Here is a 23,344-nt window from a genome sequence, read left to right as displayed (position 1 = left end):
AGGTAGAATATGTGGAGAAAAGGGTGCTTCAGATAAAGGGTGAAGAACAAGTACTCAGTGACAAAGCAGTATTTTAAAAGCAGCCGGCATTAGTCACTAAGACCAAAAGGTGTGAAATCAGATAGCTAGACTGCTGATTCTGTGGCCTGAACTGGTAGTTAGTCCTTGAAATCATTCATTCATTCATTCAACACTACTTATTGAGTGCTTAGTATGTGCCAAGCATTGTGCTAGATATCATTGATACAGAGATTTAACTTGTAGTTGCCGTCATTAAGGTGCTAGTGGGACATAGACAAATAAATAGAACATTACAGGAGTCTATGAGTCTGATAGAAGTATATACAGGGTGTTGTAATATTTTGGAGGAGGTCAACCTAATCTAAAGTGGGGCAGATAGGTTTTGCAGAAAATTGTTTGGACTGATGTCATTTCTGAGCTGAGCAAGCTTTATGAAAAATGGCATTTCCAAGGGTTGGAAATTACAGATTCAAAGGCACAGCGATATGTGATAGTTTGGTCTGTTGAGTGAACTCCAACTAGTTAAGGTTGGGTTACAGGGCAGAAGAGAGGCAAAAAGGGGCCAAATGTTGTATTACTGAATCTTGTTATAAAAAAAAATGCTGTTCACAACTCTAAAAAATGTTGGACACTTGTAGTAATTTTTCTACAAGAAAGGATTATAATTTTAATAGAAATCTTAAGATAGATTTGACATTTTCCCCAATATTTTACATATAGTACTCATAGCTGTCAATCAATAAATGATGGATAGTGTTTCACTAAGCTAGGGCAGTAACACTTATTAAACTTAAACATTAATGATTGTTGTACCTAAAAAATTTATGCAGACAAAAAGTTTATACGTTATTAACTGGATTTCTTCTTCCACTCCTTTTAGACTGCAATTTTAGTGCCCTCAGGTTGGAAACACGTTTGCCTTAAAAGGCACACAGAAGGCATGCCAAATAGTTGTCTATTGTGCACTGATTTTTAAATTATGATTCAAAATTATGAAGCAGAACTGATAAAAGAATTGCAGATTCCAGCAATTGAAAAAGTGTCTAAGAGTGGGAATAAATCATGCAAATGTGTTAATTGGTCTAATTAATTGAGCAAATACTTTTGCCTAACATACTTAACTGAAGGAAGTTGGAGTGAATTAAAAGATTTAGAAAAGATGGGAAGAATATATAGTCAAGAGGATTTGTTACAGTATTTGAAAAATACTTCATTTTATATTGATAAGCGTAGCAGATTAAAAGTGAAAAATGTATGGGATGTTTGGAGGACCTTGGCAGTTAAGTGGTTATAGTAATACTTATTTTTATCTTACAGTTCCATCTCAGTACTGATTTGGGCATTGATGAACCTTGTCTACATATAATTCTAATGAATGGGGTGCATGCATAAAATATGCTTAAAATTAGAATTGAAAATTTGCAGTTTCCTTTACTTCACTTGCACATATGCCTTATTTATATTTCATGTGAACTCAGTGTGTAGTAAAATTAAGTGTATTGTATAAAAATTCTTTAATTAAATCTTACTTCTGTGTATTGAGAGATGTAATGACATGAAAGTATAATCATCAGTATTGTTTTCTTTTGAGGTGGAAAGTCTCTCTAAACAATATGAAGAAATTTACCTTAAAAACAAAGATCTAGATGCAAGATTATTTCTGGATCATGATAAAACTCTGCATGCTGATCCTATAGACAGGTATTGTACATGGTATATTTTTGTTTAAATGCTTTGCTATAGGTCAGTTTTGATAGAGGTAGGTTAAACAGGTTTTTGTTTAACTTAATGACCTTTAAATAACATTTATAGTGATTACTTCAGATGTCTTTCTATAAAGCTAATAAGATAAACAATATTTAAGCATGTAATTTATTAACAAATGGAGATTTCTTATGATACATTGTCTTAGGTTTACATAGATTTAAACCTATTCTTTTTTATTTAAACAAGTGAAAAATATTTTCTGTACTGTATTGTCTATGTAAACATTAATTTGCCTCCTGGTATGCACAGGTTTGTGTTGATTTTTAATATCTTTTTAAAGTAATTTTTCTCCAATCAAGTCAAGGCAGAGAATAAATCTTTCAGTATTTCTTTCATGCTTTCTGGAATGTAGTTGTTTTCACTTTTCCTCACTGAGTCTTAATTTCCTCATCTGTACAATGCAAGCATTTACTGTAGAGTCACATATATACTAGGTGTACTGGTTAATAATAGCGGATTTTGTAATAAAAAAAAAACACACGGTAATTTCAAGAGAAACATCAAAAGTGCTTTGTTCAAAGTAATGTCCATCGCTAGCTACACATTTCCCCATCTTTCAGGTAATTTGTAGATACGGTCCCAATAGAACTTTTCTTGTTTTGAGGTAAACCATTCAGAGACCCAATTTTCTACTTCTTCGTATGTTTAGAAGTGCTGCTCAGAAAGTGCATGTGACATCGATCAGAACAAGTGGTAATCTGAAGGAGCAAGGTCTGGTGAATACAGCGGGTGGGTTAATACTTCCCAGGCAAGATCTTTTAACGTGTCTTTAACTTGTTTTGAAGTGTGTGATGGTGCGTCATCATGAAGCAAAATGACTTTGCCGTGTCTTCTGGCACATTCTGGTTGTTTCACGATCAAAGCGTGGTTCAAATTTATTATTTGCTGTCCGTAGCGATCAGTGTTAACAGTTTCACCTTGTTTTAGAAGCTCATAATACACCACACCTTCCTGATCCCACCAAACGCAGAGCATTGTCTTCTTTCCAAAGTGATTTGGCCTTGCAGTCGATGTTGATGGTTGACCTGGATCAACCCATGATTTTGTGCATTTAGGATTCTCAAAATAAATCCACTTTTCATCGCCAGTCACTATTTGATGCAAAAAAGACTTTCTTTCGTGCCATTGAACCAACATTTTACTGATGACTTTTCGGTTTTCCATTTGTCTTTCGTTCAGTTAATGTGGCACCCATTTTCCTTGCTTTAAAATCTTTCCCATTGCTTGTAAACTATCAGAAATTTGTTTGCTGAGCAATGTTTAATCTTTCTGCAAGTTGTTTTTGAGTTTGACATGCATCTTCATCCAATAATGCTTGTAATCGTTGGTCTTCAAACTTTTTTGGTTGACCTGGACGTCTTTGTCTTTCATATCAAAATCCTCACTTTTAAAGCGTTTAAACTAGTGTTCACAAGTATCTTGAGATGGAGCATATTCACCATAAGCTTCCCGAAGTATTCAGCAGCACTTTTCTTCAAAATAAAGTAATGAATTAAAACTTCCCACAAATGCTCTTTTTTTTTTTGGCATGAAATTCGACATTTTTAAGTGTAAAAATATCTATGATGTAACACCTTCAGAAAATTTGCCATATGAAGCTTTGAAGCTTGTTGTCAATACAACAAAATAGCATACATATCAAGTCGCATATATATTAACATATGTGTAACTCCATCTATTGAAAAAATTCTGCATTATTATAACTGGTACACCTAGTACTTTGTACTATATATACATGTATATTAATGAAAATACTTTGTAAATGGAAAAGTGATAGAAAAATGCTAGGAATCCCAGTTCAACTTATGGGGTTGAATATTTTTCATAAAACTAGGATAGGATAAATTTGTATACATAAGAAAGCAATCAAACATAAGTTAGAGAAGAGGAAAGTGAAGATGCTGAACAGCCAATTGAATATATGAGTTTTGTTTTTTTAAACTAAAAAAAGTTCACCCACTACCTTCCATTCCCTCTGGTTTGTTCTCTGTATATAAAAGTTTAAATTAAAAAAGAAAATATATAAGAGAAATCATACTGTATTTATTTTTTTCTTTCTGGCATTTCACTTAACGTAATTTTTTTAAGGTTGCAGTGGCAAGATTTTATTCTTTTTAATGGCTGAATAATACTCCATTGTAATTTATATATATAATCTTACAGTTTCTTTATCATTCATCCATCAATGGACATTTATGTTTCTATATCTTAACTATTATAAATAATGCTGAAATGAACATGGGGGTGCAGGTATCACTTCAAGTTAGTTTTTTTTGTATAAATTCCCAGCAGTGGAATTACTGGATCATGTAGTAGCTCAATTTTTAATTTTTTGAGGAACTTCCATATTATTATTCATAATGGCTGCACCAATTTACATTCCCACCAACAGTGCACAAGTGTTCCCTTTTCTCCACATCCTTGCCAACACTGGTTATTTAATGTCTTTTTGGTAATAGTCATTCTAACTGGTGTGAGTTGCTATTTAAATGTGGTCTTGATTTGCATTTCCCTGAAGACTAATGATGTTGTACCTGTTGGCCATCTGTATGTCTTTGGAAAAATGTCTATTCAAATCTATCCATTTTTAAATTTGTGTTTTGGAAATTGAGTTCTTTATGTATTTTTAATATTAACCCTTTATGAGATATGATTTGCAAATATTTTCTCTTATTGAGTAGATTGCCATTTTTCATTTTGTTGATGGTTTCATATGCTGTGCAGAAGCTTTTTAGTTCAGTGTTTATTTTTGCTTTTGTTGTCTTTGCTTTTGGTGTCAGATTAAAAATATTTCTTTTTTTAAAAAAATATATATTTTATTGATTTTTCACAGAGAGGAAGGGAAAGGGATAGAGAGCTAGAAACATTGATGAGAGAGAGACATCGACCAGCTGCCTCTTGCACACCCCCCACCGGGGGATGTGCCCGCAACCAGTGTACATGCCTTTGACCAGAATCGAACCTGGGACCTTCCAGTCCGCAGACCGATGCTCTATCCACTGAGCCAAACTGGTTTCGGCAGATTAAAAATATTTCCATTACTGATGTCGAAGAGCTTCTAAACACCTCTGCTTTTTTTAAGGAGTTTTATGGTATTCTGTCTTACATTCATGTTTTTAATCCATTTTGTGTTAATTTTTTAGAATGATGTAAGATAGTAGTCAAATTTTATTCGTTTGTATGTAGGTGTCCAGTTCTGTCAGCACCACCAAGGATATTTTTTCCATTAATTTTCAGAGAGTGGAAGGGAGGGAGGGGGGAGGTAAGAGAAAGGAAAGGAGGAAAGTGGGAGGAAGGGAGAGAGAGAGATACATCTATGTGAGAGAGACACATCAGTTGCCTCTTGTATGCACCCTGACCCACAACCCAGAATTGAGCACAACTCTTCAGTCCATGGGCCAGTGTTCTAGCACTGAACCACATGGGCTAGGGCAGTGGTTGGCAAACTCATTAGTCAACAGAGCCAAATATCAACAGTACAACGATTGAAATTTCTTTTGAGAGCCGAAAACCGACTTCTGCGCATGGGCCACGAAGTTTCAATCGCACTGTACATGCGCGCCTGCACGTGGTATTTTGTGGAAGAGCCACATTCAAGGGGCCAAAGAGCCGCATGTGGCTCGCGAGCCGCAGTTTGCCGACCACTGGGCTAGGGCTCAGCACCACCTATTGAAGAGACTGTCCTTTCCTTGTTCTAAATTCTTGGCTTCTTATCATGAATTAATTGATAATATACGTGTGGGTTTATTTCTGGGGTCTCTATTCTGTTCCCTTGATCAGTTGTCTGTTTTTTTGCCCATGTCATGCTATTTTGATTACGCTACCTCTATAATGTAGTTTGAAATCAGGAAGTGTTATGGCTCCAGCTTTGTTCTTTGTTTTTTCAAGATTGCTTTGGCTATTTGGGTTCTTTTGTGATTCCATACAAATTTTAGGATCATTTGTTCTGTTTTTATGGAAAATGCCATTGGAATTTTGATAGGGATTGCATTGAATCTGTAGATTGCTTTGGGTAGTATTGAGATTTTAATATTAATTCTTTCGATCCATGAGCATTGAATATCTTTCCATTTATTCGTGTCTTCCTCACCTTTTTTTTAATCAATGTCTTATACTTTTCAGTGTATAGTACTTTCATCCCCTTGGTTAAATTTACTCCTAGGTATTTTATTCTTTTTAATGCAATTGTAAATGAGATGATTTTCTTAATTTCTTTTTATCTTAGTTTGTTATTAGTATACAGATGCACAAATGACTTTTATATATTGATATTGTATCCTGCAGCTTTACTGAATTTTGTTTTTTAGTTCTAACAGGTTTTTGATGGAGCCTTTAGGATTTTCTATATATAATTTCATTTAATCTGAAAATAGTGACAGTTTTTCTTTTTCATCTCTAATTTGGATGCCTTTTACTAGTATTTCTTTTTATTGCCTAATTGCTCTGGCTAGGACTTTCAATACTATCCTATATAATAAAAGGGTAAAATGCAAATTGACCCTAACGGCAGAATGACCAGAACGACTGCTGGACCAGTCACTATGAGGCGCACTGACCACCTCTTGGTCCTTTTCTTTTCCCCGGCCAGCAGGCTCCATTCGTCTGATGGCCACCCACTGTGGGGGTAGGGCCAGTGAGCAGGTGGGAACAGCTGACCTCTTGGTCCCTTCCCCCGGCCATCAGGCATCGATCACCCAATGGCGAACGGGGAACTGGGGGTGGGTGGCGGCAGGGGGGCAGGGCCGGCTACAGGCAGCTGGGGAAGATGGCCCTGATCACAGGCCAGGCCTAGGGACCGGACCCACGCGTGAATTTCGTGTGCTGGGCCTCTAGTGTTTAATAAAAGTGGTGAGAGTGGTCATCTTGTCTGATTTTGATCTTAGGTAAAACTTTCAGCTTTTCACCATTGAGAATGATGTTGGCTGTGGTCTTGTCATGTATGACCTTTATTATGTTGAGGTACATTCCCTCTGTGCCTGCTCCATTGAGAGTTATTATCATAAATGGATGTTGAATTTTGTCAGATGCTTTTTCTGTATCTGTTGAAATGATCATATGATTTTTGTTTTTCATTTTGTTAATGTGGTGTATCACATTGACTGATTTGTGGATGTTGAAGCATCCTTGCATCCCTGGATAAATCCCACTTGATCATGGTATATGATTCTTTTAATGTATTGTTGAATTTCATTTGCTAATATTTTGTTAAGGATTTTTACATATGTGTTCATCAGGGATATTGGCCTATAATTTTTTTTGTGTGTGGCATTTTTGTTTGGTTTTGGTATCTGGCTAATAATGCAGCCCTTATGGATTGTGAAGAGTTCACTCCTCTTCTTTTTTTGGAAATGTTTGAGAAGGACTGATATTAATTTTTCTTTGAATGTTTGATGTAATTTACCAGTGAAGTTCTCTTGTCCTGGACTTTTTTTGTTGGAATATTTTTAATTACTGATTTAGTCTCCTTAATAGTAATAGGTCTATTCAGGTTTTCTCCTTCTTTATGATTCAGTCTTGGAAGGTTGTATGTTTCTAGGAATTTATCCATTTCTTCTAAGTTGTCCAATTTTTGTGTGTAATTGTTTATAGTTGTCTTATGATATATTTGTACTTTTGTGGTATCAGTTGCATCATGTCCTCTTTCATTTCTGAGATGAGGAGTGGTGAGAGTAATCAAATATTTTTGAATGACTGTGAGTTTGATTAATACTATATTTTATGGAGGAGAAACCAAGATGGCAGCATAGGTAAACACCTAAACTGCTGCCTCGCACAACAATTTCAAAACTACAACTAAAAGACAAAACGGACATCATCCAGAACCACAGGAAGGCTGGCTGAGTGGAAATTCTACAAGTAGAAGGAAAGAGAAAAGCACACTGAGACTCAGAGGAGATGCAGGAGGCAGAGGTACTGAGACACATGTGTGCGTGGAGCAGACTGGCAACTGAGTGTGCGGCTGGCTTTCTCAAGGGGGAGGGAGACAAAAGCTTCCCGACTGTGCTGAACTCCAGTTCCGGGCGAGACTCTGGGGACCCAGACTCATATGGGGTGAAACTGAACTGTCAGGAAAGAGAAAAGCACACTGAGACTCAGAGGAACTGCGGAAGGCAGAGGTACCGAGGCACACACACACGCAGAAAGGGTGGGCAACTGAGTGTGTGGCTGGTTTTCTCAAGTGGGAGGGAGACAAAAGCTCCTGACTGCACTGCACTCCAGTTCCGGGCGAGACTCTGGGGACCCAGACTCATTCGAGGAGAAACTGGACTGTCTGGCAGCTGGCGGAACTTGAGGGTGGCTTTCTCTCAGAGGTGTTTGCATAGGTAAACACCTAAACTTCTGCCACAGGACACTGAGACACAGGGGCCTATTAAGGCAGGACTGACAGGAAACCAATGCTGTCTGCTCCGCCTTGAGACTCTGCCCCATCCAAGCTGAGCACACAGGCTTTTGCAAGTCTTGTCTCATAAGGGTGTCTCCAGCACAGAAGTTCTCCTAGCGTAGACACAGCTGATCCTCACAGCCAACTGGCCTGGAGGTCAATTCCTCCCAGTGATACCAACAACAATCAAGGCTTAACTACAACAAGACTGTGCACAGAGCCCACAAAGGGGTGCACCAACAGTGTCCACCTCAGGTAACTGGGGAGGCTGAGCCACTGGGCCCCATAGGACGCCTAGCACACAAAGCCACTCTATCAACTCAGGGAAGCAGCCAAAATGCAGAGACAAAGAAACAGGTCACAGATGAAAGAAATGGAGGAAAGCAAACGACTGGATATAGAGTTCAAAACCACAGTTATAAGGTTTTTCAAGAATTTTCTATAAAAGGCCGATAAATTTAGCGAGACCCTCGAGAATATAAAAAAGAACCAACTAGAAATTAAGCATACACTGACTGAAATAAAAAATATACAGAGATCTAACAGCAGACTATAGGATCGTAAGAATGAAGTCAAAGATTTGAAATACAAAGAAGCAAAAAACACTCAGCCGGAAAAGCAAAAAGAAAAAAGAATCCAAAAATATGAAGATATGAGAAGGAGCCTCTGGGACAACTTCAAGCGTACCAACATCAGAATTATGGGGGGTGCCAGAAGAAGAGAGACAGCAAGATACTGAAAACCTATTTGAAGAAATAATGACTGAAAACTTCCCCCACCTGGTGAAAGAAATAGACTTATAAGTCCAGGAAGTGCAGAGAACCCCAAACAAAAGGAATCCAAAGAGGACCACACCAAGACACATCATAATTAAAATGCCAAGAGCAAAAGACAAAGAGAGAATATTAAAAGCAGCAAGAGAAAAACAGTTACCTACAAGGGAGCACCCATACGACTGTCAGCTGATTTCTCAACAGAAACTATGCAGGCCAGACGGGAATGGCAAGAAATATTCAAAGTGATGAATAACAAGAACCTACAACCAAGATTACTCCACCCAGCAAAGCTGACATTCAGAATTGAAGGGCAGATAAAGAGCTTCACAGATAAGAAAAAGCTAAAGGGGTTCATCACCACCAAACCAGTATTATATGAAATGCTGAAAGGTATTCTTTAAGAAGAGGAAGAAGAAAAAGGTAAAGATAAAAATTATGAACAACAAATACATATCTATCAACAAGTGAATCTAAAAATCAAGTGAATAAAAAAATCTGATGAACAGAATAAACTGGTGAATATAATAGAATCAGGGGCATAGAAAAGGAGTGGACTGACAATTCTCAGGGGGAAAGGGGTGAGGGGGGTTTGGGAAGAGACTGGACAAAAATCGTACACCTATGGATGAGGACAGTGGGGTGGGGGGATAAGGGCAGAGGGTGGGGGGGGAACGGGGTGGAGGGGAGCTATGGGGGGAAAAAAGAGGAACAATTGTAATAATCTGAACAATAAAGATTTATTAAATTTAAAAAATACTATATTTTATGTATTTATGTGTTCGCTTTCTCTTTTCTTTGTTTCTGTTGAGTCTAGTTAAAGTTTTGATAATTTTGTGTATCTTTTTAAAGAACCAGCTCTTGCCCTGGCTCAGTTGATTGGAGCATCATTCTGTACACCAAAAAGTGGCGGTTTCAATTCCTGGTCAGGGCACATACCAAGGTTGCGGGTTTGATCCTCCATGGGGGAGCTTACGGGCTTGAGGGGCAACTGTTTCTCTCTCTCGAAAGAAGTCAATAAAAACATATCCTTGTGTGAGGATTAAACAACCAGCTCTTAATTTTATTAATATTATCTACTAGAGGCCCAGTGCACAGATTCGTGCACATTGAAAGGAAATTAATTAGAAGATGGCTGGCAGGGCGGGACTGGGTGATGGGCCGTACACGCCTGGAGTCAATCTCCCGTGGTCCCTCCCCAGCTGGCTGCACCTGGGGCAGTGCCGTGGCTCGATGGGTGTCTGTGGAGTGAGCGGGGTCCCTCTTGCAGGTGGGGTCCCTCAGCCTGGCCTGCGGGGATTGGGTCGAAACTGGCAGTCCGACATCTCCTGAGGGGTCCCAGAGTGCAAGAGGGCACTCTGCAAAGTTGCTGTCGCTCGGCAACTTCTGCATTGAGCATCTGCCCCCTGGTGGTCATTGCACGTCATAGCTACTTGCTAGTTGGTCAGCCAGTTGGCCGGTTGCTTAAGTTTTTATATATATAGATTGTCTTTTTAGTCTCTACTTTATTTATTTCTGCTCTGATCTTTGGTATTTTGTTCCTTTTACTATCTTTAGACTTTTTTTTTTCTCCTAGTTTCTTGAGGTATGAAGTTAGGTTGTTTGAAACTTTTCTTTTTACCTGAAATAGGCATTTTTGCTATGAAATTTCATCTTTAAACTGCTTTTGTTGCATTACATAATCTTTGGTATTTTACATTTTCATTTTTCTCAAGGCATTTTTATATCTTTTAATTTTTTTTTGACCCGTTGGTTGTTCAGTTTCATGTTAATTTCCACATATTTGTGAGTTTTTTAGTTTTATTCATGTAATTAATTTTTAGTTTCATACCATTGTGTTTAGAAAAGATGCTTGGTACGATTTTAATCTCTTAAATTTATTAAGACTTATTTTGTGGCCTAACATATCTATTTTAGAAAATGTTCAAATGTACACTTGACAAGAATGTATATGCTATCGCTTTGGAATGTTGTTCAAATATTTTTTAACTGCATCTGATCAAATGTGTCAATTAAGGCCAGTTTTTCCTTATTGAGATTCTGTCTGGATGATTTATCTATTGATGTAATATTAGTGGGGTAATGGTAGGGAACTTTTCTATTATTGTGTTGCTGTCTATTTCACCTTTCTGGTCTGTAACATTTGCTTTATATGTTTAGGTGCTCCTATGTTGGTTATATAATATTTACAAATATTGTAAGTGTTATATCCTCTTGTTAGATTGACTCCTTTATCATTATGTAACACCATTTTTTTGGTCTCTGAGATAGAAACTTAATGTGAATTGTCCTGTATACCCACTTTTTAATTCTCATTTAGATGAGTATAATTTTTTAAAATGAGCATTAAGAAAATTGTTGAAATATAGTTGTCCCTTGAACAATTCAAGGTTGGGAGTACCAACCTTCTGTGTAATCAAAATTCGTGTATATTTTAAGTTGGCCCTCTGCATATGTGAATTCCAGACCATGGATTGAAAACAACATTGATGGGTAAACACCGCAGGTTTGAACTGCGTGTATCCACAGCATAAGGGAACAACCCACGTTATTCAAGGGTCAGTTCGTTTACTAGTTAGTGATCTCTGTCTTTAGCCTTTCACCTGCTGTTACTTTTTTGGTTCATTTGTTTAAAGGTTAATACAAAAGTGTATTCTCTTGAATTGTCATGTAAAATCCTGAAGTAAGAATGGTTGAGAGTAATTACAAAAATTTTCCAGTAACCATAAGTATGATTAATATGGCTTTAGCATGAAATATTTAAATATGTAACTGAAAAATATATAATTTTGTAATTAAATACAGGTAAGTATTTCTAATTTTATTTAAATAAAAGTAAAGGTTTTGGAAGGCATAATGATTGAAAAACTTGAGCTTTAATATTTTTTGACATGGAAAACTTGATTTATAATGCCATTGAACATCAATCTTTGTAGAGAAAATATCTTTCTCTTTCAAAAAACTCCTTAATGATTGTACCTGTTTGTCATAAACCTAGTAGAAAGAAACCCAATTTAAAAACAATAGTGAAAGCCCTGGCCTGGCGCCTCAATTGATTGGAGTGTAGTCAGGTACATCAAAAAGAGGTTTCAGGTTTGATCCCCCCTTGGGGCATGTACAGGAGACATCTGAGTACTAGTAATGTTTCTCTCTCACATAGATGTTTTCTCTCTCTCTCTCTCTCCCTTCCTCTCTCTGTAAAGTTAATTAAAAAATATCCTTGGTTGAAGAATTAAAAAAAACACACCATAATTTTATTTATTTATGCAACTGTTGGATTATGTGCTTCCTATCACTTTTATCATAGACTTGCCATTTTGTATCATGTTATGAGGCAATGGAATGTTTTATACTGTGTTTTTCTTTGTTTTTTTTTTTACTTATAAAGTACAAAGTGTAAATTTTCAGTCTGAATGACTTTGCTTTTCATTATTTAGTTTTGAAATGCAGAGAACACCACGAAAAAGTAATAATGATGAAGAGTTGAATGTGATTCTTCCCCAGACTCCAGTTAGGTATGAATTGTCTTACTCTTCATTTTCATTATAATTGTTTATCCAATGCTTCATAGAGCTTTGGGTTTGTTTATTTACTCTATTATATATTTATATATAGATGCCACAAATATAGTATATTGAGTGCTTTTTGCATTCGGTATTTTGATAATGGCTGAGGATATGATTATTAGACCTAGTTCTGTCTGTCATTAAGGAATATAGTCTAGAATGGGAATGTGTTCCATCTCAGTAAATAAAAAACTAAAAATATGTTTTACCATTTGGTTTGCATACAACCTAGAAGGATTAGAACTATTTTTTGACCTTATCCTCACTTACTTCCCAAGTATAATATGTTTTAAGTCTTATTAAATTTACCTCTAAAATATTTCTTGAACCCATCTACTATTCTCCATTTCTACTCTCACCACCCCTGTCCAAGATATCTTTTTCTTTGATTTTTTGAGGTATCCTATTATCTGATCTCATCCTCATTCCTTTCTGTCTACCACCAAATCTGTTCTCTAGAGCTCCCAGAATAATATTCTGGAAATGTAATTCTGATCATGTTTACTCTGCCATTAAACCTGATTGTTTCCTATTGCAATGGAAATAAAATGCAAATTTTTAAATAATGCCTACAAGATCTTATATGATCTAGCTGTGTTGCCTGTCTAACCTCATCTTGTTTTTCTCTTCTATGTATTAGCCAGTTTCCTGAACTCTCCAACCAGCCTCTTCTTTTGTGCTTGAGTGTACTTTCACACTTGCTTTTCCCTCTTAACTCTTTTCTTTCCATGAATTACCAACTGTTACTGTTCCTTTAGGTTCAGCACAAATAGGACTTTTTAAAAAAGATTTATTTCTCTCTGATATGTTTTCTTATATTCCTTCTCAGAGCATCCCTTTGAATTCCTTCATAGTGTGCATCACAATGTGTAATTAGAAAACGATTTGTGTGTTTGCTTGTTTTTGCTAATATCCAATAGCCTTTAAGTTGTATACCACATGGACCATGACTTTTTTGTTCAGCATGTGATAATTAGGACCAAGGCTAATACTTGGCATATAGCAAGTAATCAGTAATATTTTTAAATGACTATTTAGAGATATAAAATACATTTTTGTATAAGTATAGTAATAGACTTAAGACAAGTTAATGAAATGGCACAGAATGAACTTTATGAAGTGATATTTGAACTGAATTTTGAATATGTAAAGATTTATGTCACAGGATACTGGCATGTTAGTGGGTGGGAACAGCATATGCAAAGGGATGGAAGGAAGAAACAACAAGATGTGTCCGGGGAACTATTAGCAGCTCTGTATTGATTGACTGTAAAATGGAAAAATGACAGCAAGAGAGGAGGGTGGGAATCAGATTATGAAGGACCTTATTTGCCATACTTAGAAGTTTTGACATTAGCTTGTGCACAATATACATAGCCTGTTGGTATAAATGGGTGTTTAGCAGAGGTAAGTATAAAATCAGACTTGATTTTTGAAAGACTACATGGTATTAGTTTGTGAGAGGGTAGAGGCGAACATGGTGTGAAATACTGAGACCTGTTAATCTGTCACAATGGTTCTTAATCAGGGGTCAAATTATAATAACCTGGGGAGTTTTTTCAAAGTACATGTGCCTAGAGCCTACTACCATAGACATAGTGAGTCAAAATCTCTGGACTGTTGTATTGCAGTAATTCAGTTGAAAGATGTTGAAACAAGAGATAGGCAGTGGAAATGAAGGAGCAAGAACAGTTTTGCAAATATTTGATGAATTCATATTTAGAATATTATTCTTGAGGCTTTTATGGGCTATGAAGATGTGTAGTAAATAGTAGGACATAAGGATCTTACCTATTTGGGGATAATCAGGGAGAGTTAAAGCCCTAAAAGTAGATGAGGTTGCCTGAAGTGAGGGTGTATAATGGCAAGAATGTATGGCTAAGGGCTGAACCAGGAAGAATGCTGTCATTTAAGGACTAAATAGAAGGTAGATTAAATGAGAAGTGTGATTGGGAGCTCAAGAGAGTGAAGGCAGAAAAGCCAAGGGGAGGGGGGGCAGTTTCAGGAAAGAGCAGGTGTTTAAGAAAGTCAAGTGTACCTCAGGGAAGTCAGATGTAAGATAAAATGAGGAAGATTTTTGGTTTAGAAGTTTGTGACTTAAGTCACTGTGCTTTAAGTAGATCATTGGATGTACAAGTCATAGAAGCAGTGTATTTGAAAGGTGAGGAAGTGTAGATAGCAGTTTATAGATGCTTGACTGAGAACACTGAACACATTTTACTGAATAATATTTAACAATCTTTTTAACCATAAATATTCTACAGTTCTTTGCATCATTAAGTAGTGCCTACAGTAGCAATGTACTGCTACTCCAAAATTGGAACATGAATATTAACTGTACCGTCAATCATATAATTTTAGAATTAAAGAGAATTCCTAAGATATTGACCTAATTTTATGCTTGAACAATGATGACTTCTAAAATTATGTATGCTTTCCTTTTGAAAAATTTCTTGCTGTCTTTATTTGAAAAAGTTGAGTATTTAATTATATTAAAAGATTACTATTTTGATGCCAGCTTATGTTTTCTCCTTAATATAATATTATGAGTTTGACCACTTAATGTTATGTTGATTTATACTTCTATTAGTAAATAAGCTCATCGTTTTTCATAAACATATTGATTATGAACACGTCTTTTCTTTAAGCTTTAAGTAAAATATAATTCCTTGTAAATAATAGTACACTGAGGGTTTTATAAAGTTTTATTGCAGAGAACTTTTTAAAGATAAATGGGAGACAGTGAGTTTGAAGATATATTTAATTTGTGTGTTAGATACATTTCGTGTTTTTTCCCTTCATTGTTTAACATTTCTTTTCTTTTTTTGTCTAGGACTGTTATGAATACTATCCAACAATTAATGATGATCTTAAATTCAGCAAGTGATCAACCATCAGAAAATCTGATTTCCTATTTTAATGTAAGCCATATATGGATATTATTTATTGTAATACCTTAGCAAAGAAATTTGAAATTAGAAGTTAAAATTCTGAGTATTTTTAAAATACTAATCTCCCAATCAACAAGAATATAATTGTCTATTACCTTATTATTTTTTTAAATCCTCAATATTAGATATTATTAATAGATATTACTAGTAGACAGCATTTTTCTTAGATTTCCTCTTATTTATTTACCTTACTCAGCCTTTTTTCTTATAATTTATTTTTTAATTTTATTTTTATTGTTGACATTATTATAGACTAGAGGCCTGGTGCATAAAATTCGTGCACGGGGGTGGTGTCCCTCAGCCCAGCCTGCACCCTCTCCAATCTGGGACCCCTTGAGGGATGTCCGACCACCCGTTTAGGCCTGATCCCAACATCCCTCTCACAATCCAGGACTGCTGGCTCCCAACTGCTCACCTACCTCTGCCTGATTGCCCCTAACCACTCCCCTGCCAACCTGATAGATGCCTTACTGCTCCCCAGCCAGCCCGATTGCCCCTAACTGCCCTCCCCTGCCGTCCTGGTCATCCCTAACTGCCCTCCCCTGCCAGTCTGGTCACCCCCAACTGTCCTCCCCTGCAGACCTGGTTCCCCCCCCGCCCCCCAACTGCCCTCCCCTGCAGGCCTGGATGCCCCTGCAGGCCTGAATCCCTCCCAACTGACCTCCCCTGCAGGCCAGAATCCCCCCCAACTGTCCCCCCCTGCAGGCCTGGTTCCCTACCCCCAACTGCTCTCCCCTGCAGGCCTGGTCCCCACAACTGTCCTCCACTGTAGGCCTATTTCCCCCCCCCCCTACTTATCCCCCACTGCAGGCCTGGTCCCCCCCCCCAACTCCCGTCCCCTGCAGGCCTGGTCCCCCCAATTGCTCTCCCCTGCAGGCCTGCCCCCCCCCCAACTGCCCTCCCCTGCAGTCCTTGTCTCCCCACAACTGCCCTCCCCTGCTGACCTGGTCTCCCTCAACTGCCCTCCTCTGCCGGCCTGGTCACTCCTAATTGCCCTCCCTGCAGGCCTGATCACCCACAACTGCACTCCCCTGCAGGCCTGGGTCCCCCCCAACTGCCCTCTTCTGCTGGCCTGGTCACCCCTAACTGCCCACAACTGCCCTCCCCTGCAGGCCATCTTATGGTGGCCATCTTGTGTCCACATGGGGCAGCCATCTTTGACCACATGGGGGCATCCATCTTGTGTCTTGGAGTGATGGTCAATTTGCATATTACTCTTTTATTAGATAGGATGTCCCCATATCCTACCCCTTTTGCCCATCTCCACCCAGTCCCAACTCCCTTCCCTTCAGCCATCACCACACTTGTTTGTGTCTATGGGTTATGTATATACTAGAGGCCTGGTGCAATGGGTAGGGTCCCTAGGCCTGGCTGGTGATCAGGGCCAATTGGGGCCTTCCGGCTGCCAGCTGGGGCCTTCCTTCATTCTGCACTGCCCCCTGATGGTCAGTGCATGTCATAGTGAGCAATCGGTCTCCCAGTCTAACTCCCGTGGGGACAATATGCATATTAGTCTTTTATATATATAGATGTTCTTTGGCTGATCTCTTTATCTACTTTTATCCAGTCTCCCTCCTCCCTTCCCTCTGACAACTGTCAATCTGTCCTCGTATCCATGCTACTGTTTGTTTTGTTCGTTAGTTTATTTTGTTCAATAGATTCCACATATAAGTGAGATCATACAGTATTTGTCTTTCTCTGACTGGCTTATTTCACTTAGCATAATAATCTCCAGGTCCATCCATGCTGTCACAAAGGGCAATATTTGCCCGGGCTGGGTAGCTGAATTGGTTAGAGCGTTTGTCCTTATGTTCCAAGGTTGCAGGTTTGATCTCCTGTCAGGGCACATACAAGAAGCAACCAATAAGTGCATAAATAAGTGAAAAAACAATCTCTCTCTTTCTCTCTCTCTTCCATCTTCTTTTCTCTCTAAAAATCAATAAAAAATAAATTTAAAAGGTAACATTTTCTTCTTTTTTATGGCCACATAGTATTCCATTGTGTAAATATACCACAGCTTTTTAATCCACTCATCAACTGATGGGCACTTGGGCTGTTTCCAGATCCTGGCAATTGTAAATAATGCTGCTATGAACATAGGGGTGCATACGTATTCTTTCAAATTAGTGTTTCAGGGTCTTAGGATATATACTCAGAAGTGGGATTGCTGGGTTGAAAGGCAGTTCCATTTTTAATTTTTTGAGGAAACACTGTTCTATTTTCCACAGTGGCTGCGCAAGTCTGCAATCCCACCAATATTGCACTAGGGTTCCCCTTTCTCCACATCCTTGCCAGCACTTGGTATTTGTTGATTTATTGATGGTAGCCATTCTGGAAGGTGTGAAGTGATATCTCATTGTGGTTTTAATTTGCATCTCTCTGATGATTAGTGACTTTGAGCAGTTTTTCATATGTCTATTAGCCATCTGTATGTTCTCTTTGGAGAAGTGTTTATTGAGATTGCCCATTTTTTACTGAAAAATGGGCAAAATACCTGATTTGGATTAATTGTCTTCCTGGTGTTGAGTTGTATAAGTTCTTTATATATTTTGGAAATTAACCCCTGATCAAATGTATCATTGGTGAATATGTTCTCCTGTACAGTGGGGTTTCCTTTTCACTTTGTTGGTGTTTTCTTTTGCTGTACAGATGCTTTTTAGTTTGCCGTAATCACACTTGTTTAATTCTTTTCTTTTTTGTTTCCATTGTCCAAGGAGATATATCAGCAAAAATATTGCTACAAGAGATGTCTGAGATTTTACTCCCTATGTTTTCTTTTAGGATTTTTGTGGTTTTTGCAACTTACTTTTAAATCTTTTACCCATTTTGAATTTATTCTTGCGTATGCTGTAAGTTGGTGGTCTACTTTATTTTTTTTTCACATACTTGTCCAATTTTCCCAACACCATTTATTCAAGAGGCTGACTGGCTGTCTTTACTCCATTGTATGCTTTTGTCTTCTTTGTCAAATATTAATTGACCATAAAGCCGTTTATTTCTGGGCTCTCTGTTTTGTTCCATTGATCTATATGCCTGTTGTTATGCCAGCAACAGGCTGTTTTGATTACAATGGTCTTATAGTTTGCTGTCAGGTATTGTGATACCTCCAACTTTGTTCTTCTTAAGATTGCTCAGGCTATTCAGGGTCTTTTATGGTTCCATTAAATTTTTGGAATATTTGTTCTAGACCTGTAATATATGCCATTGGTATTTTAATAGGAATTGCATTAATCTGTAGATTGCTTTGGGTAGTTTGGACATTTTAATCTTGTTAATTCTTCCGATCCATGAACACAGTATACTAGTATTCTTCCACTTGTTTGTATCTTACTCAATTTCCTTCTTCAACATCCTGTAGTTTTCAGAGTACAATCTTTTATCTCCTTGCTTATAGTTATTCCTAAGTATCTAGTTTTTGTTATTGTTTTTGTTGAACTAGTAAGTGGGATTGCTTTCTTAGTTTCTCTTTCTGATAGTTCATTATTGGTGTATAAAAATGCCACCGATTTCTGAATATTAATTTTGTATCCTGCTACTTTGCTAAATTCATTTATTAGATCTAGTAGTTTTTTGGTGGAGTCTTGTTCAGACCTCATTTCCAAGATCATTTTCTTTCTGGTTCAGACATATCTTTTGTTTAGTTCCTTTAGTGAAAATTAGTTTAGGATGAACTTAGAAGGTTTTTTGGAGTTTTATGTAGACTACTAGTACACATTGCCTATCTCAGAGTGGACATATCTTGAAGAACAGTAAGTTTTTCTTTGATTTTGCTTCTTTATTACATCAGGTTTATTCATTTTAAAAATTAATGCCTCATTTCCTTTTATGTATAAGTAAAACTTTAGAAGCTTATATACATTTTAATGGATATTTTGGCAACAATAATTTCTGACAGGAAATGTTTCTTTGTTTCCATGTTTCTAAGACTTGTGTGCTGTTTTTGTTTCATAAAGATGAAATAATTTATTTTATAGAACGGGAAATTTTTGAATGACTGTTTACATTTCAAAGAAAATTATAATTAGTCTTAATTTTGAAACATTTCCTTTTTAGAAAATATATTTTTATTGATTTTATAGAGGAAGGGAGAGGGGGAGAGAGATAGAAACATCAATGATGAGAGATAATCATTGACTGGCTGTCTCCTGCGTGCCCCCTACTGGGAACAAGCCCACAGCCTGGGCATGTGCCCTGACTGGGGATCAAACATTGACCTCCTGGTTCATAGGTTGATGCTCAGCCACTGAGCCACACCAGCCGGTCCGTTTGTTTTCTAATGTATAATATTTTAAATGTGTTTATTGATAGATATTATAAAATGAAGCTCATCTTTGGTTATAGCTGAAGAAAATCAGGTTTGTGATAATATTTTAATGTATCATAATATGCATTTTAATAATTATCTTGTGAGGTATTTTCAAAAAATTGATATAACCCTACCTTATATAATACATATATTAGAACTTTGTTTGTAACCATATCTCTATCTTGTGTTTCTAAATACGTAGCTAAATTATTTAGGTAATTCTTAACTTTTTGTTTTTTTTTTTTTTTTTTTAAGAGAAGTAGGAAGGTGGAGGAGAGAGAGTTGGGGGAGAGAAACATCAATTTGTTGTTTTACGTATTTATGCATTCATTGGTTGATTCTTGTATGTGACCTGACTGGGGATCGAACCCAAAACCTTTCCTTATCAGGATGACACTATGCCATAACAAACTGAACTACCTGGCCAGGGCGAAAACAATTTTATTTTAATTTTTTCATTAAAAAAATCTTTATTATTGAAAGTATTACATATATCCTCTTTTTCCTCCCATTGACCCCTTTTAGCCCATCCCCACCCACACCCCAGACTTCACCACACTCTTATCTGTGTCCATGGGTTATGCATATATGTATACAACTTCTTTGGTTTATCTCTTCCCACCCCTCCACCCACTCTCACCTTCTTTTTGACATTCTACAGATCCATGCTTCTATGTCTCTGGATCTATTTTGTTCATCAGTTTACTTTGTTCATTAGATTGCACATATGAGTGAGATATGTGATACTTATCTTTCTCTGACTAACTTAATTTGCTTAACATAATACTTTCCAGTCCCTCCATGCTGTCTCAAAGGGTAAGAGATTCTTCATTTTTTACTGCTGCATAGTATTCCATGGTGTAAATGTACCACAGCTTTTTTTTATTTTTAAGTACATTTTTATTGATTTCAAAGTAGAAGGGAGAGGGAGGGAGAGATAGAAACATCAATGATGAGAGAATATCATTGATCGGCTGTCTCCTGCATGCCCCACACTGGGGATCGAGTCCTGCAACCTGGCATGTGCCCTGAATGGGAATTGAATCATGACCTCCTGGTTTATGGGTGGATGCTCAACCACTGAGCCATGCCAGCCAGGATGTACCACAGCTTTTTTATCCATTCATCTACTGATGGGCACTTGGGCTATTTCCAGATCTTAGCTATTGTAAATTCTTTTGTTATGAACATAGGGGTACATACATTCTTTCTGATTGGTGTTTTGGGTTTCTTAGGATATATTCCTAGAAGTGGAATCACTGGGTCAAATGGCAGTTCCATATTTAATTTTTTGTGTGGAAATTCTATATTGTTTTCCATAGTGGCTGCACCAGTCTGCATTCCCACCAGCGGTGTGCTAGAGCTCCCTTTTCTCCACATCCTCACCAGCACTTGTCATTTGTTGATTTGTTGATGGTAGCCATTCTGACAGGTGTGAGATGATACCTCATTGTCATTTTAATTTGTATCTCTCTGATGATCAGTGACTTGGGGCATGTTTTTATATGTCTCTTGGCCATCTGTATGCCTACTTTGGAGAAGTGTCTATATAGCTCCTCTGCATATTTTTAAATTTTATTGTCTTCCTTTTGTTAAGTTGTATGAGTTCCTTATATATTTTGGGTAGTAACCCTTCATCAGATGTCTCATTGCCAAATATGTTCTCCCATACAGAAGGCTCCCTTTTCGTTTTGTTGATGGTTACTTTAGCTGTGCAGAAGCTTTTTATTTTGACGTTGCCCCATTTATTTATTTTCTCCTTAGTTTCCCTTGCCCTGGGAGATGTATCTATAAATATATTGCTACAAAAGATGTCTGAGATTTTGCTGCCTATAGTTTCCTCTAGGTTTTTTATGGTTTCACAACTTACATTTATGTCTTACATCCATTTGAATTTATTCTTGTGTCTGGTATAAGTTGGTGATCTAGTTTCATTTTTTTGCATGTTCCTGACCAATGTTCGCAACACCATTTATGTAAGAGACTGTCTTGACTCTATTGTATGCTTTTGCCTCCTGTGTCAAATATTAATTGAGCATAGTGGGTTAGGTACACTTCTGGGTTCTCTGTTCTGTTCCATTGACCTATATGCTGTTCTTGTGCCAGTACCAGACTGTTTTGATTACAGTGGCTTTGTAGAATAATGTGATATCTGGTATTGTAATCCCTCCAACTTTATTCTTCTTTCTCAACATTGCTGCAGCTATACATGGTCCTTTTTGGTTCCATATAAATTTTTACAGTATCTGTTCAAGATCTGTGAAATATGCTTTTGGTATTTTAATAGGGTTTGTATTGAATCTGTAGATTACTTGGGTAGTATGGACATTTTAATGATGTTGATACTACCAATTCATGAACTTGGTATGTTCTTCCACTTGTTTATATCTTCCTCTGCCTCTTTTTTCAATGTCCTGTAGTTTTCTGAGTACAAGTCTTTTACCTCCTTGGTTAAATTTATTCCTAAGTATCTTAATTTTTGTTGTGGTTGCAGTTGTAAATGGGATTGTTTAGTTTCTCTTTCTGAGACATATATATATATATAGCCAGCGACAGGAATGCTGGAATGACCAGAATGACCGGAACAACCTTTCGCTATGATGCCCACTGCCACCAGTGAACCAGCCCGATAGGGGGGTGGGGCTGCCTGGCCAACCCCCACACAGCCCTTCCCTCTGGCTGGCCCCACCCCAGTCGGCCTGCAGCCCTCCCCCCCAGTCGGCCCCCCCCAATCACCCCCACCCCAATAGGGAGTGAGGCCAGTCAGCCAACCTTCTGCAGCCCCTCCCCGAGCCAGCCCCACCTCCTATGGGCCCACACCACCCCAATTGGCCCTCAGCCCCACCCCCAGCTGGCCCTACCCCTGATTGTCCCCCTCATCCCAGTAGGGGGCAGGGCCAGCCAGCCAACCCCTCCCCACTGCTGGCTCTGCCCCCATGGGCCCCTACCACCCCAATCAGCCTGCGGCCCCTCCTCCCAGCCAGCTCCGCCCCTGATAAGTCCCCCCACTCCGATCAGGGGCAGGGCCAGTCGGCCAGCCACTCATGGCCCCTACCTTAGGCTGCTGGCCCCCAATTGGGACCCCCCACCCCATTCAGGGGCAGGGCCTGCTGGCCCACCACCCACAGCTCCTCCCCACAGCCGGCCCCACTCCCAATCAGCCCCCACCACTCCGACTTATCTTTTTTCATAGTTACTATATCTTTTCTCATGCTCTTGAGCATCCTTGCCATCATTATTCAAAACTCTATATCTGATAAATTTCTTATCTCAGTTTCATTTAACTTTTCTTCTGGAGAATTCTCTTGTTCTTTCATTTGGGCTTGATTTTTCCTGTTCTGATTTTGGCTGTCTGTTTAGGTTTGTGTCATTAGGTAGATCTGCTACCACTCCCAATCTCTAATGCAGGACAATGTCAGATGCTGTTTGTGACTGGCCCTGGGTACCCTGTTTGGAACTATTAGCAATTCATAGCTTGTGGCTCCCTCTGCTGGGGCTCAGTGCCTTTGGAAAGGACAAAAATGTGCACCAAGGTCTGCTTTTCCTAGCCCTGGGCCCAGAACGGGATCAAGCAAAGA

General features: G+C 38.1%; 1 protein-coding gene across 6 annotated transcripts in view; it reads left to right on the top strand.

Annotated features, from left to right (window-relative positions):
* Positions 1–23,344, top strand: part of RB1 (RB transcriptional corepressor 1) — a 197,836-nt gene that overhangs the window by 74,174 nt on the left and 100,318 nt on the right. For all 6 annotated transcript variants that reach the window (XM_054719807.1, XM_054719805.1, XM_054719804.1 and 3 more), the window contains 3 exons: positions 1,613–1,722; positions 12,381–12,458; positions 15,343–15,430. In XM_054719807.1, the coding sequence (XP_054575782.1) occupies positions 1,613–1,722; positions 12,381–12,458; positions 15,343–15,430 (276 nt within the window). The remainder of the gene's footprint in view (positions 1–1,612; positions 1,723–12,380; positions 12,459–15,342; positions 15,431–23,344) is intronic.

This window comes from Eptesicus fuscus, chromosome 8 (genome assembly GCF_027574615.1).
Source record: "Eptesicus fuscus isolate TK198812 chromosome 8, DD_ASM_mEF_20220401, whole genome shotgun sequence".
Taxonomy (NCBI): Eukaryota; Metazoa; Chordata; class Mammalia; order Chiroptera; family Vespertilionidae; genus Eptesicus; species Eptesicus fuscus.
This window is presented reverse-complemented; position numbering and strand designations above follow the sequence as displayed.